Here is a 15,581-nt window from a genome sequence, read left to right as displayed (position 1 = left end):
GTGAGGTGTCTTTGTCTTAAACTACACACTCAGATATGAATTGAATGTTATTTGAATTGTTTATGAAATGAATTGCATAAAAAAAATATTTAATTTTTCAAAATTGTTAGTGGGTTGTGAAGAGCGCTGAGTGAAAGTGTTTTTGTGACAGAAATTTAAAATGACAAAATCTGTACTTTGGCTGCACAGTCCTTTTAAGAAAACTAAAATGCTTACCTTTGGAAATGCTTCCCCAATTTTTAAAGCAGATCCTAGCTTTGTTAAAGGGTGTATTGACTCCACTCTTCCTTGCACCAATTCCAATTCTCAGGTTTTGACAACTTCCAGAATTCCTGCCAACAAAAGCTTTGCATGGTGTTGACCTTCATCAGAGTTTGCATCAGCCAAAACCAATTTGTGAAACTCATCATGCTTTCATGACCTAAAGGTGAATGGGGAATTCACCCTTTACCCACTCATTTTTGGTGTTACTACGTATGTTCTAGAGTGCACTTAAAACATGGGAGGGGCATGGTACCAACGACCCTCTGCCTGATAGCAGCTGGTGTCAGCACGGCCCCTCACGAGAACCCTCAATTACATGTATTTAAAATTGAAAGGTGGGCACCGGCACCACAGGTGAGGCTGAATAAACAAACTGTCCTCTGGATGCCATTTAGTGTGCCAGACCGGGGCCCGCAACAGCAGCACTGCCAAGCCCCACAGGGCCCAGAGCGGCCCACCCAACCCATTTACTTTTGGGATAAGACATTTCTTTGTAGTATTTCTTTTTTCAGGAGATCTTAGGAATCCAAGACATAGAAATAGACAGACATTTGTCATCCATATAATATTAATAACACAAACACAATAAGAATTCAATGCAGTGACAGTGCAACTCCCTTAATCACCAGATAATTCAATTTAGTTCAATTCAATTTTATTTATACAGCATCAAATCACAACAATAGTCACTCTTAAAAATAATACAACAGGGAAAACCCCAAAAATCATATGACCCCTATGAGCAAGCACTTTGGCGACAGTGGGAAGGAAAAATTCCCTTTTAACAGGAAGAAACCTTCAGCAGAACCAGGCTCAGGGAGCTGTGGCCATCTGCCATGACCAGTTGGGGTGAGGGGAGGAAGACAGAACAAAAGACATACTGTGGAAGAGAACCAGAGAGGCCTGCATTTGTATAGCGCTTTACTTAGTCCCTATGGACTCCTCCTACTGTGCACCAATAACAGTCAATAAGGATTAAAATGATTTCAGTGAGTGCCTTATGAAGGATTTGTTTCTTGCTGTTTTCCATCAGACACGTATTCTCTGTAAAAGAAATACATTACTCTTTGTAATTGCAGTGTTTTGCGATCCATTAGTTAATTCATGTCATCTGTTTTTTTAATCCATCGTGAAGTCCCATTGTAAAGTAAAACTTTTGTCAACCTAATCTTTATCTTGATCAAAGTAGGCAAGGTATATTTTTCCATAGTCTTCTTAGCAATCATTTCTTTTTGCTAGTATTCCTTCAGCCACTTGTCTTCCTAATGTGTCTACTTCTGTGCAGGAACAAGCTCATCTATACTTAGGTTGCCTTCCAGCCTTTTCTCCATGATGGTAAGTAGCTTAACCCCGTCCACCACCAGCTGGGTCAGTGCGACCTCGGTAAAGCCAAAGGTTGCCATGTTGCTTATATTATATAGTTCCGGGGAATCTGGGAAATGAGGAGATTTGGAAAGTTTAAATCCAACACTGACAATTAGTGGTGTGGGATGTAGCAAATGTGGTATTGATCTGATACCAGGTAAATACAGCATGAGTATTGCTAAAACCAAATACCAGTACTGATACTGACCCACGTCACCCCTACTTGTGGCCCGTATATTGACGTGAAGAAATATAACACAATTTGGCCCTTGAAGTTACACTTTTTTGTTAGGGAGGATTTGTTCGTTGTTGAGTGCAATGTTAAAATAAGTTCTTTAAAAAGCAAAAACTGATTTAATATGAATTAATTCAAAACTTAGTCAAAGTTTTGAAGCTATGAAATATCAGATCTAGGTCTTCTGTTTACCTGTTTTGTCCATGTTGATCCTCAGTCTTTTCAGAACATCCTTAAGGTGTTTATGTGTGGGAAGGTGTTGCAGTTTGATGAGGACGCTGATCCTCAGACCTGTACCCACATTAGCCGGGGAGCTCGTCACCCATCCCAACTGCTGCTTCCAGATAAAGGGATGTCTGAGACCTCTGTAGTACTTTTCCAGCTAGACACAAACAATCAGTCTTCATGAGTTCAACCTGGTTTCCCTGGTGGAGCTTTTGCAGTTACTTTTTAAGGCCCTAAGTACTTTTTCTAGAACTAGCATAAGTGAAAAACATCTATCCATCCATTCATTTTCTATTGTTTATCTGGTGCTGGGTTTCAGGGGCAATAGCCTAAGAAGAGGAGGTCCAGACCCCCCCCCCCAAGCTGCCTCTTCCAGCTCACGTGTTGGACAACTGAGAAATTCCCAAGCCCACCTCACCCCCACCCACCTCAGATGTCTTTTTTCAAGTTGGAGGAGTAGCCCCTTTTCTGTGAGTCACTCTTGAATGACTTGAACTCATTAGCTATTGCAGCCAGAGAAAACTATCTCCAGTTTCCACTGCTTGTATCAGTTGCATTCTTTCAGTCATTACTCATGACCATAAGTTAGGGTATAGATGTAAACTGACAGGTCAACTAACAACTTCTCTTTTATACTCAGCTCCCTCTGATCTCAGGAAGCCAACAAAGCAACATCATCTACCTTCTGCCACTTGGTTCTGCCTAGAAATTTTGACCATAAAATTTATGATTTATAGTATTGAGCCCTGTTACATTAAATTTATACTGGGAATGAGTTCAACTTATTGCTGGGAATCCAAGTTCTTACTGAGATTGTGCATGGACTGAATAGCTCATAGCAAAAGGCTAGATACGCCATATTCCCTAAGCAACTCCCACAGGATCCCCCAAGGGACGCATCTGAATCCTCTCCAAGTCCACAAAACACATGTACACATGATAAACTCCCATGCACAATCAAATATCATTGAGAGGATAAAGAGCTCATTCAGCACATGACTAGGATGGAAAGTGCATTGTTCTTCCTGGCTATAGATCGGATAATAAGAATTATAAAATTGGTCAGTAGCCAGCAAATTAGGGTGTCCTGGTGCCATGTGCACTTATAAACATCCTAATGTTTATAAGTGCACACGGCACATCTTAATTCTTGTTGACAAATTAACATTTCAACAGAAGTCCAATAACAAACCTGACTTGTTGCCCAAGTCAGTGTTGACGTTCCCTGTTAGGACAATGAAGATGCTAGGTGGGGAACACTCAGCACCACACCCAGCAGCTTCAAGAAGAGTAGGGAATCTCAACTGTTGTTTGGTGCATAAAAGTGCAAATGACAGTCAGCACCTATACCCAATCTGAAGAAGCAGAGAGGCAGCCCTCTCATCCACTGGGAAAAAACCCAATGTACAAGCAACAAGTTGGGGGAGGGGGTACAGTGAACATTTTATTAGTATTATTTATCCATTTATTAAAATTTACCTTTTGCAAGCTGATGCAGATGCATTGAAAAGCTTCAGCCACATTGGCATCTTCTCGCATTGATACCAGCCTGAGGTGCTCATCTATGTTGACCCAGACCAACAGGCTCCTGTTTTCACTCACCCTGCATGAAAAATTATGGCACATTAAACATCTGACTTTAATTCATTTTAAACATCACAAGCTGACAGTGACTATAGATTGTATTTAAAAGTTGGATGTAGCCAAGATTGTAAATGAACTGACTCTTATATAACCCAGAGCACTCAAAGCAGTTTATACACCATTTACATAAGCACTTTCTTCTATGCTTTTAAGTGCTTTCTGACTAACATTTACACACATTCATACTCTGATGGCTGTATTGGAGAGCAACTTGGGGTTATTATCTTGCCCAAGGATATTGGACATGCAGACTGGGGGAGCTAGGGATCAAACCACCATCCGTCCCATCAGTAGATGACCTGCTCTACCTCCTGAGCTACAGCCACCCCCATATCACTTATTAGTTTAAAAAGTCCTGATTTTGAAATCTCAAGCTGTCTTTTAACTATTGCCATTTCATTTCATTTTGAAAACTGATCGATCTTGACAACCACAAAACAGGTCAGTGCTAAAGTATACCCTGCTTAATCTTCTAGGTACATATAGTGACCATAACACGAGGTGTAAGGATTTTAGGTCACACATACAGACATGCTTTACATAGCTTAAACAACTTGGGGTCAAATTGACCCCAGAGGAACACCGTATGCAAAATCTGTAAAGCTCACTGAATCTTTTATTTATGCTTTAAATGTTTTACACTTCTGTAACAGTGTCTCTCAAGAAAGATTATGGCATTTATGGGAATCAAACTTGTAACTACCTGCGACCAGAGCAGGTTTTATATCCAAGAAAACCATACTGACCAAACTGCCCTGGCATCAGGCCAGTCCCGGGCCACACCTATGCGGAGCTGGAAGGAAGTTGGAGCTTTAAGATTCAGCTCACTCTGTTGCTCTTGGCTTAAGTCCGTTAGTAAGAGAAGTCGACCTGCCAGCTCCTGTTCCAGTTGCTGCAAAGCTGAAAAACAGGAGATTGGTAACTAGTTTGGTGTCATTGGTACCTTGTTGACAAAAAATCTTACAGTTTTTCTCCATTGGTTTGGCTCATTTCTTGAAACAGAAATTACATTCTCAAAACTCTAAGATCATTTGGCAAAACACTCTTACAGTTTAGCACAACACTATAGCTCACCTGCAAAAGCTCATATCTTTTCCAAAACTGTTCACTCAGACTTCAATCTAAATCCCTTTCTCATTTAAACAGTCAGTGTCTCCAAAATGGCAAAGATCCTTCTCAATAGCTTTGGCTCATTTCTCGACACAGATCGGACATTCTCATCATTCTTGGTGCTTTTGTCAAAATAAACCTGGATAGTTGATCACAACAACATGGTCCACCTGCAAACGTTCATATCTCTCCTAAAACAGTTCACTCATGTGTCAAAACTACATTTCTTTCTAATCTGAATAGTCAGTGCCCCCAAAATGCATCGTCCCTTTGGCATTGTGTGAGTACTGCCATACAAAATGTTTAGATGTTTTGTCACTATGGCAGAGGACCAACAATATACAACAGAAAAGAGTAGCCTCCAAGGTTTGACATCACTCAAACTACCAAGGAAATGATAACCATTTTTTATTCACACGCAAAGAAAATTTCATACATATGTAAAAAGAAAATGTACATTACAGTAGTAAATTGTATGAACACAAAATCAAAAAACAAGGACTTATTCAGTGGTTGCTGTACTCATTCTCCCGCTCTTGTCCACTGTCTTCACTCTCCTGATTATTTACACGCTGTTGTCCGTCTGGCCACAGATTCTCGTCCACATCACAGCGGATACTTTCTCTTGCAATGCAACGAGGGAAGAAACGGCGTGATGCCGCAACCATCCCCTGCATTGAACTCCTGTAATGTCGTCACACGCTGCGTCCATAGCATGGAGCAGGGACGGCTGATCCTGAGCATGATGCTCATACACTCTCCACCTCCAAGCAGAGAAAAACTCCTCTATCGGATTGAGGAAAGGAGAGTAAGGTGGTAGGAACCCCATGACCAACCTTGGATGCGTTGCAAACCAGCTCCTAATGAGTGGGCTATGGTGGAAATTGACATTGTCCCACACAATTACATAAATGGGTAGGTGAGGCCCTATGAGACCTCTCTCATTTTCAGGGATAAAATCGGTATAAAGGCGATCCAAGAAGATGAGGAGCTTGTGTGTGTTGTATGGGCCAAGACTGGGGATGTGAGTGGCCACACCATTTTCAGAAATGGCAGCACACATAGTTATATTGCCCCCTCACTGACCTGGGACATCCACTGTGGCCCGGTGGCCAATAATATTAAGGCCATGTCTTCGGCCCTTGGCCAGGTTGAAGCCAGCTTCATCCACGAACACCAGGATGTGAGGGGTCTCATGTCCTTCCAATGCCATTATTCTCTAAAATAGAGTAAAGAACATAAAATCAGTCATACAGAAGAGTCATATACTACAGTTAGACAATTACATGTTCTCCCCCACAGGTCAGGCCACTACTCCAGTGGTTCTAAACTAGTGATAGGCCTATGAGGAAGTACTGCAGGGGTATTTGATAGAAAGGGGAGTGGGAAATACTGATGACTTACTGAGATGTTACAGTAAAACCCACAGTATTAGATTTGATTGGGAGACAACAAAATAAGGATTATAATGAGAATCGTATCATACAGTAAACTGCAGTTTTCTGTTGAAATTGTTGAAGTCAGATGAAGCAAATACTGATTCTGAAATCAGGTAAAGGAGGTATTGAAACCAAATAAGTGAACTACTGCTTACTGTGATTACAGGTAAGGTTATAATGAGAGACAACCAGTAACTGACTTACATTTACATACTGGTAGTGCAGCTCCTTCAGTCTGTCAGAGTTCCTCTCAAATGGTACCCTGTAGATTTCTTTCATTGTCATCTGATGCTTCTTCAAAACCCGGTCTATTGTGGAGATGCTTATTGTGTTTATATTCTGGAATATATGATTGTCCTGAAGGATGGCATCACGGATCTGTCTCAATGTGATGGCATTATTTGCCATCACCATGTTACAAATCTGTCTTTCCTGTTGTTCATTGAGCAGTTTTTCTCTGCCACCCACGCGAGGTTGTCGTCCACTCCTACACAAAGAACAGAATACAGTAAGTTACCAGTGTAATTGTATTATTGTTTTACTCACAGTAACTTCACCACGATCCTAATGCAACATTGCACAGTGACTGGAATACTACTCTAAACTGTATAAATTATGTAATTCCATAGTTTACAGTAATTAGTTCAATATATTTCTTGTCATATTTAGTATCAAAACATTCCACTAGTCCTCTCCACCTGCTAGTATAGACCTACTACTGTAGGCAGATGCACACAAAATCTCTACAGTAAGTTATACATTTTTTGCCTCACGCACAGTGCCCTGTCCTATACAACATATAATTCCATCATAGATTACATAGAGTACATACCTGTTTTCCCTGCGAAAGGTTTGGATGATGGAGGAGACTGTAGAGCGAGGCACATTAGGCTGCACTCGACGACCTGCCTCTGCCATTGTGAGGCCATGGTTTATGACATGGTCTATAATCGTGGCCCGAATTTCATTCGGGACAGCACAGTGTCTTCGCGCACCTCGGCCTCTTCCCCCTATTCCTCCACCACGCATTCTCAGTCCTCCTCCTCTTCTTCTTCTTCCTCCTCTTCCTTGAGGAAGAACTTCCCCTTGTCCGTTTGCTTGGCCTTGTCTATCCATGTTCAGAGATCGGACTGGCTCTGGTCAAGCTCTATATATCTGTGTTTGGCAGCACACAATCATGGAACACACCTGTGTGTGACACTCCCCCTTTGTTAGTCTAGTTTCACCTGACTGTCAATGACTGTCATCAATTTATCAAATATTCAAAGAAATTCATATATGGTATTCATGGTATTATGTTCTTGACCAATTTTGACAATTGAACAGACAGTTGTGCCTGCGAGTACTTATACAATGAAATGAATGATCATTAGACTGAGAATCAACTAATCAGTTTAGATCTACAAGATCTATTCATTTGGAAAATGTGCTAAATGTGGGCTAACTGTATAACTGTAGGCTACTTAATCATTTGCAAAGATGCACTGAGACAATTGAGACATGTACTAAGGCATTTGCCATTTGATAAATTGAATGAGAAATGCCATTCTGTTGTGAACATTTGCCAAGAGGTTTGGAGGTTTGTCTGTTATTTTGAGAATGTAATTTCTGTTTCAAGAAATGAGCCAAACCAATGGAGAAAAACTGTAATGTAGTAACACACTAATCTTAATAAAGTAACACTTAACTACTCTTAAATAGACTCGCACAAGAGTCACACATGGCATTGTCTTCATTCTTGACATGAGGCATGTGAGATTATTATACTGTCATATGTTACATTATACCTTTAATCAAAAATGATTGAATCATGATACTGCTGTAGGCCACATTATACTTCTTATTATAGATTGTGTAATCATTGTGTAGTTTTAGTTTGCATTATACTCCTGAGTTAGAAGAATGTGAAAATCATTAGATTTATTAGATTGATTTGTATTATATTATACTGCTGATTTACTGTGAATGAGTTACACTGTTTTATGACATTCCATACTGCTGATTTATAAAGAGATTACTGTGTGCAGAGAATCATGGTCTTGCTTTTCTGATTGTAGAGAGAACAGAGCAGACTGCACGAGAGCTTCTCCTCCACCTTTGTTGGAAGCAGAAAAACAGGGAGCCAAGGTCATAACTCCGGCTCACTGAGGCTATAAGAGTTTGAGTAACGGTCTGACATTTTGAGATCCGCTGTGACCCTCTTCGTGCACATCTCCCATCCTGGATGTATTGCGCATTGTGCTTGTATGAAATGATAAGAATTGTATGGATTAAAATTGTTGATTGAACAGTTATACACCGAGTGTTGTTCTTCCTTCAGCCCAAGGATCAAAGAATTGGGAGGTTTTAACAGGCATCAAGGGTTAACTGTCACAATTAGCAGTTTGCTTAAGCTTTTTCTAATACTTTCTCTTTATTGATTTTCATCTTATTTTACATACAGAACTAAAGAGGGCAAGGGAAACCAACACATTCACATATGTTCACATATTCCAAAATACACAACGCCTTGTTTTACTTACATATATTACATATTACACAGGTGCATGTTCCATTCAAACAAATTCGCAGCTGCATCACAGAGGTATCTAGTCTCTTGACGTATAACGATCCCATCATTCCCAAAGTCTCTCTCCTGAGAGGGTAATCAGTTCCATATGATGAATTGTGTTAATAATGTCTATGACCAGCTTCTGTGTGTGTGTGTGTGTGTGTGTCTGTGTGTGTGTGTGTGGGGGGGGCTTGTCTGTAACCAACATTTAGTAATTGCCTTTTTGAATGCAACCATAAAAGTATGAGTCTCTTTTATTTATATCCTCAGGGATATTCCCAAGGTACATGGTATTAAAGGAGAAGTCCAGTGTTACTTCCAGCACATCCATCACCATTTGTTTAATCTCCTCCCAAAAGGTCTTCAGTTTAGGGCAGAAGACATGGAAGCAACCTGCAGCGACCTCCCCGCACTCACTCCAGCATGAAGCGCCTGAACCACTTATTTTGGATTTCTGCTTTGGTGTGATGAAGAATCTAATTAAATTCTTCCATCCAAAATCTCACCATGTTAAAGAATTTGTGGTAGATAACACATTTTTCCACATCCGCAACCAATCTTCCTCTGAGATAGTTATACCTGCTTATTTTTACCATTGATGACTTACATATCTTGTTGAGGTCTTTTTCATAGCTATAAAACTTCTGTACATTTTGCCTATAGTACCTCTTATAATGTTCTCACCATAAGCATCCATAAATATTTGGATCACCCCACTAGCATCTGCGTCAAGCATTCTAATTTCCTTCCGGAAGAAGCTCCGAACCTGTAGGTAATGATAAAAATCTTCCCTGCCGATCTCTTAAATCTGACACGTCCTCAAAATTCATCAGCTCCCCAAGATTGCAATGATTCCATGCCTGGACAACTCCCTGAATTTATGGTCTAACAATGCTGGAAGGAAGCGTGGGAGATACGCTGGCCATCCCAGCAACCCTATTTCCCTATTAAGACCAAAAATTTTAATCACATCTGCCCACTTTTTCAGGGAAAAACTTACACATAAATTTTGCATCTGATATGCCTGTGGTAAACTCTCAAGAGACCCCAGAACAGACTGTATTGGGAAATCCATCAAAGAAAGCTCAATGTCCTTCCATTTTGCCTCAAACTTGGAGTTACACCAGCACACTAGAGGTCTGATCTGGGCTGCCAGATATTAATCCTCAAAGCACGGTAGAGCCATGCCCCCCGCTCACCAGGCAGCTGCAATGTTGCATATCTCACTCTCGGTCTTTTATTTCCCCATATGAATCTTGAGCAATGCATATCCCACTCCCTAAATTGTTTTGCTGGAACCTCAACTGGAAGTGCTGCAAACAAATATAGCAGCTTTGGGAGGATATTTATCTTTATCGCTCTAACTCTGCTGCCCAGATCGAGGGGGAGCAGACCCCACCTCTCCAGATCTTCATATATCTTCTTGTTCACCTGATTATAATTAACTTCATATAACGATGCAAGGTCTTTTGTCAGCAGGATCCCCAAATACTCCATTTGAGATTGATGTCATCCAAATCTATATCTTGCTACCAATTGTCTTGAGGGGTTAAAAAAGAATGTCAAGATTTGAGTTTTTTGAATGTTTAGTCTATAACCAGACAGTCTGCCATATTCTTCCAGTATTTTCATAAGCAGAGGAATTCCCTCTTCCGGGTTTCCTAGCGCTACCAGCACGTCGTCTGCATACAAGCAAATTTTATTTTCCACGTTCCCCGTTGTAACCCCCTCCAATCGAGTCTCTTCCCTGATGCATTGAGCCAACGGTTCAATGAAAAGGTTAAGGAGCAGTGGGCTAAACAGACAGCCCTGCCTACAGCCACGTTGTAGTGTTATCTGATTTGAGAGGCTTCCATTAACTTAGATCCTCGCTGTTGGAGACATATAAATCATTCTTATACATTGAATAAACCTGTCACATAGCCCAAATCTCTTCAACACATGAAACAGAAATTCCCACCCGACCGTATCGTATGCCTTTTCCACATCAAGCCCAATGAGAACTGTTCCAGTTTTCCCTTTAAGTATCTGGTCAATAATATGAATGGCCCTTCTGATATTATCGTTTGTTTGTCTGTTACCAATGAAGCCTGTTACATTGATGCCCACGCTGATAGAGGAGGCAGCGGCATCAAGTACTTAACCTCTTAGCCAAAATCGCAGCAAATAGTTTATAGTCTATATTTAACACGCTAATAGGTCTATAACCTCTGGGGTCAGTTTTATCCTTCCCTGCTTTTGGTATGACAGAGATATACGCCTCCCGCCACGATGGTGGGAGCGCCCCCCCCACTCAGAGTATAATTAAAAGAGGCCTTTAATAGCGGGATTAAGGGTTCCCTCATCTGCCTATACCACTCTGGTGGAAATCCATCACATCCTGGGGCTTTAAAAGTCTTGAGTTTTGAGATCCCAGTGTTAATCTCTTCTGCTGATATTTCTCTGACGAGTTTTTCATTCTGCTGCTTACCTATAAATGGTAGATCTAGGCTGGATAAGAAATTCTGAATCTTATGCTCATCTGCTTTATCCAGTTGTGTGTATAGCTCAGCGTAATATTCTTCAAATGCTCTCTGAATTTCTTCGAGTTTATTAGTTATCTTATTTGTCTTTAAATTTCGAACTTTATGAATAGTGTTCTCCTGTTGTTGCCTCCTGAGTCTCCATGATAATAGCCTAGCAGCTTTGGGTCCTGCCTCATAACACCGTTGTCTATTATATTTTAATTTTTTTTCAATTTCCTCACTTAAAATTTTGTGGCTCTCCTCTTTAACCGGCAGTTGTTCCAATTATTCCAAATTTTCCTGTAAATCTGTCAGCTTTTTTGCTCTCACCTTCTTTAGGACTGCACATTTTGCAATAATTTTACCCCTAAGGTATGCCTTAGCCACATCCCATAAAATTGTAGGATTAACTGTTCCATTGTCATTGAGTTCTAAATATGTTTTTAACTCCTGTCCCATTTCTCTTTTAAACGAGTCATTATTTAACAGACCTGTGTTAAGCCTCCATAAGGTGTTTTTGGGGCTAGCTTTAAACCCAATCTTCATAGTTAGTCCCGAATGATCAGATAAATCTCTCTGTCCTATTATACAATCCTTCACTCTGTCGAGATCTTTACTAAAAGTAAAGAAGTAATCAATCCTTGAGTACATATCATGTCTTGCTGAATAAAATGTAAATTTGCGTTCATTTTTGTGTAAATATCTCCATATATCTATAAGCCCCAACTCAGATAACATTGTTTTTACTTGTTTCTCTAATTTAGTTCCCCGCCGGTCTCGGCTAGTTGTAGCCCATTTTGGATGGAGAAGTAAATTGAAATCTCCTGCACATATACATGTTCCAACACTTTCTGCGGCAATAAGACTGAATATCTCCTTAAAGAACCCTGTACTTCTACCAGGGGGTGCATATATATTACACAGCGTGACGTCTTCCTGTTCCATTTTCCCTTTCACCAACACAAATCTTCCCTCTTTATCTTTATGTTCTCCAGTAAACTCAAAACCAACCTTGTTCGGTATCAGAATGGCCACTCCTCTTTTTTTCCCTGCTCTATGTGAGGCATAATAAATATTTTTGAACCCCATTCTCTTCCACTTCTCAAGTTCTTCCTTTGATAGATGCGTTTCTTGTAGAAACACAATATCAATTTGTTCCCTTTTTAGCTTTGAAACTATCTTACTCCTCTTAATGGGATTCTTTATACCATTCAAAGACAGTACCTTATAATACCGCATATTAGGGCTGGGCTATATCATACCGTTCACGGTAATACCGGTGTAATTTTGGGCAACGATAGGAAAATGAAATATCGCGATAGAATATGGGTAAAACGTGCATGCACAGTGCCTATGTTTACATACGCACATGGCGGCGACGCAGAATGAGAAGAGCGAAAGTGGATCGTTAAATGAAACGGATGAACCAGAATTGGTTTGTAAAAATGCTGCAACTTCAGTGGTGTGGAACTGGTTTAGCTTTCGTCCGTCAGATACACAACAAAGCACTATTTTTGGTAGAGCATGCTAGCGGGCCGTCGTTATTACCATGTTGTTTGGAAAATACGGCACAGTTAAAATCAATCCTTTGATTTTTCTGAAAATCGACAGAGCCCCTTATAATCCCGTGTGCCTTATGTATGAATTCTGGTTGTGTTTACTGACCTCGAAACAATTTTATGTGCACGGCGCTCAAAAATCTGTCAAATGTTTTAGTACGACTTTGCTAAGCTACGAACCCACACCGCTTGATGGATTGTCGGAGCATTACGGCTATCGTAGGCAGGCGCCTCGCGGAGTGATACGTACCTGTGGCGGAGCGGGGGGTGACTTACTGGGCTTAAGCCCGGGTTGTTTTGTCAGAAGCCCGGGGTCTTTTGGAGTGTAATTTTTCCATAGTTAGATGCCTGGCTGACAACTGTATAAAACAAAAACTACACACAATATTCGAAGCACATAGTGCACACTGTGGGAATTTACGACTGTGCGTAAATCCCCCCTAAAATTGGTATGATCCGAGCTCAGACACTAAGCGGGGCGGGGCAACTGCTGCCTGCGAGTGCGCTGTTGGAGAAACGCAGCCAGGCAGACAGAGGAGAACTGAAGTTGGACCAGGTACCAAAGCAAATCATTCGTACTGTACAAATAATGTAAATATGACGGTGCATCACGAAAGATTGATATCAAACTGATCACTTGACCCATATTACGTTACTTGCTCTTTGAGTGAATCAAATGGCGAAATGAAAAGCCGAACAACAACAATGCTGTTTCTTTAAAGAGTCTTAGCTTACATGTGTGTTTATTTCATATTTTCAGTTGTTTCCCTCCACGGCTAAATAAATCGGTTTCAGTAATGCACTGATATACAAGAATGGACATAAGGGGCTTCTTTCAAAGAAAAAACTCTGGTAGATGTTATTTTATATATTATGCTTTGTATGTTGTTCAGTATATTTCTATGCAAAACAAGAGGAACTTCAAAACACAGCAGTTTATTCACAGTTGAAACCAGATATTTACATACACTTTATGGAAAACACAAGAACATTTTTTTACTGTACAACACCAATTTAGAGTAAACTTGTTTTGTTTTGGTTAAATAAATATTGAAATATCTTTTGAATTAGTTAAATGTCAGAATAAAGAGAGACAGAGCTTCTATTTTTTATCACTTTCATCAAATTTAGGAGTACATATACACTAAGTTTATTGTTAATTAATAAGAAACTCCAGAGATTCCATTCTGAGCTGCAGAAGCTTCTGATAGGTTAGTAGAGTCCATGTGAGTAAATTGGTGGCACAGCTGTGGATGCATATAAGGCAAAACACAGAGCCTGTTTCTGTGACATGGGAAAATCAAGAGATGTCAACCAAAACACCAGGAAAAGAACTGTGGAGCTCCATAAGTGTGGCTCAGTTTTGAATACAATTTGGTGCCATTTACAATTAAGAAATACAGATAGTTTCTCTCTTTACTCTTAAAGTTAACAAATATGTTTTTTATATTTATCAATCTAAAAAAAATAAACATTTAGTCTGATTTGATGTTACAATTTAAAAAGTGTTTGTGTTTTTATCTGAAGAGTATATAAATATCTGGTTTCAACTGTATATTTGATAATTGTCAGCACAAAGAGGGAGAGAGAGGAGAATGAGGACAGAACAGAGATGGAACAAGAGCAGGTGAGACACACATGTTAGTCAAATGGTTGTTTACCAAAAGTATCACCGTATCATAGGTCCTCATGTATCTCGTACCTAGTGTTTCTTTTTAGGTTTGTTATTTTTCAAATTCTATATTTATTAAGTTATGCAGGCTTGTTTGCACAACAAGGCTAAATAATTATATAAACTTTTCTCAATCTAAATATTGTACTTTGGTAGAATTAAAAAAACAAGTGTAGTGCAGGTCTATGATTATTTTCAGTGCTACTATCATCTAGTTCTGATTCTGGTTCTGTCTTGGTTAAGTCCTCAGTAGTCCTGATTTTGAACTGTTGTAGTCCTGTTTTAATTCTGGATCAGTTCTGGGTCTGGTTGAATTGGGGTTTAGTCCTTGTGTCTTGATACAGCCCTGACCTTGTTCTGCCTTGCTGCTCAATTAAAAAACTAGTTTAAGGTGTCCTGCACATGTGATATATATTTTTTTCCTATATGAAGTCATTCTTTTTTGAACAAAACTCAAAACACAGCCTATTAATCTTAAAGTCATTTCTACCCCCCAAAAAGAAAAAAAAATCCCACATGCATACTACCCTTTAGGGCTAAGCCCTGGGTGTTTCAAATGTCTGGCTCCGCCTCTGATACGTACTGCGCTTCAACATAGTATTACCGTATTGTGTGTGTATAACCTCTTTTTAAGTTTTGTGGATATTATACATGGTTGTGCTGAGGATATGTCGGCCAATTTCCACTGGAAATGCCTTTTGGTTAAACTGTCAGCAAGGAATTTGCACTGTTACATTTTTATATAACTTTAATGCACATAAAAAACAGCTGCTTGTTTAAGTGAAACTACATTGATGGGGTTTTTTTGCACTAATAAAGTTGTGGAGTTGTAAAGTATTTTGTCTAGTGTCAATTATATCGTCAGTTATATCGTTATCGCAAATTTTCAAATGTATATCGTGATAAATATTTTTGGTCATATCGCCCTGCTCTACCGCATATGTTCTATATAATTCCAATTTATTTTCCTGCACCAACATAACAATACTCTTTTAAAAAAGAAGAAAAGTAAT

The 15,581-nt window shown here is 39.7% G+C and overlaps 2 protein-coding genes across 2 annotated transcripts in view; both read right to left on the bottom strand.

The window, feature by feature from the left end:
• Positions 1 to 1,103: 1,103 nt before the first annotated feature.
• The window catches only part of zgc:172076, a 34,076-nt gene continuing 19,598 nt past the window's right edge, over positions 1,104 to 15,581 (bottom strand). Inside the window, exons 6-9 of the mRNA XM_040004225.1 lie at positions 4,480 to 4,633; positions 3,569 to 3,692; positions 2,057 to 2,246; positions 1,104 to 1,696 (exon numbers count right to left, since the gene is read on the bottom strand). Coding sequence (XP_039860159.1) covers positions 1,536 to 1,696; positions 2,057 to 2,246; positions 3,569 to 3,692; positions 4,480 to 4,633 — 629 coding nt within the window. The 3' untranslated portion in view covers positions 1,104 to 1,535. The remainder of the gene's footprint in view (positions 1,697 to 2,056; positions 2,247 to 3,568; positions 3,693 to 4,479; positions 4,634 to 15,581) is intronic.
• LOC120716655 lies at positions 4,663 to 7,427 on the bottom strand. The gene is made up of 3 exons (XM_040004226.1): positions 7,115 to 7,427; positions 6,487 to 6,769; positions 4,663 to 6,062 (listed from the first exon to the last, which is right to left on the bottom strand). Exons 1-3 carry the CDS (start codon positions 7,396 to 7,398, stop codon positions 5,922 to 5,924), a joined length of 708 nt encoding a protein of 235 aa, XP_039860160.1. The 5' UTR covers positions 7,399 to 7,427; the 3' UTR covers positions 4,663 to 5,921.

This window comes from Simochromis diagramma, unplaced genomic scaffold (assembly GCF_900408965.1).
Source record: "Simochromis diagramma unplaced genomic scaffold, fSimDia1.1 OVJJ01000565.1, whole genome shotgun sequence".
Taxonomy (NCBI): domain Eukaryota; kingdom Metazoa; phylum Chordata; class Actinopteri; order Cichliformes; family Cichlidae; genus Simochromis; species Simochromis diagramma.
The sequence above is the reverse complement of the archived record's forward strand: the minus strand, read 5'-3'. Positions and strand labels throughout refer to the sequence as shown.

Excerpts from the sequence above, each read along its gene's own strand:
- LOC120716655 (XM_040004226.1), bottom strand. The coding sequence starts at position 7,398 with ATGGATAGACAAGGCCAAGCAAACGGACAAGGGGAAGTTCTTCCTCAA. Across the intron at positions 6,770-7,114 it reads ACCTTTCGCAGGGAAAACAG|GAGTGGACGACAACCTCGCG; the intron begins GTATGTACTCTA and ends TTCTTTGTGTAG. Across the intron at positions 6,063-6,486 it reads TGCACTACCAGTATGTAAAT|AGAATAATGGCATTGGAAGG; the intron begins GTAAGTCAGTTA and ends ACTCTATTTTAG.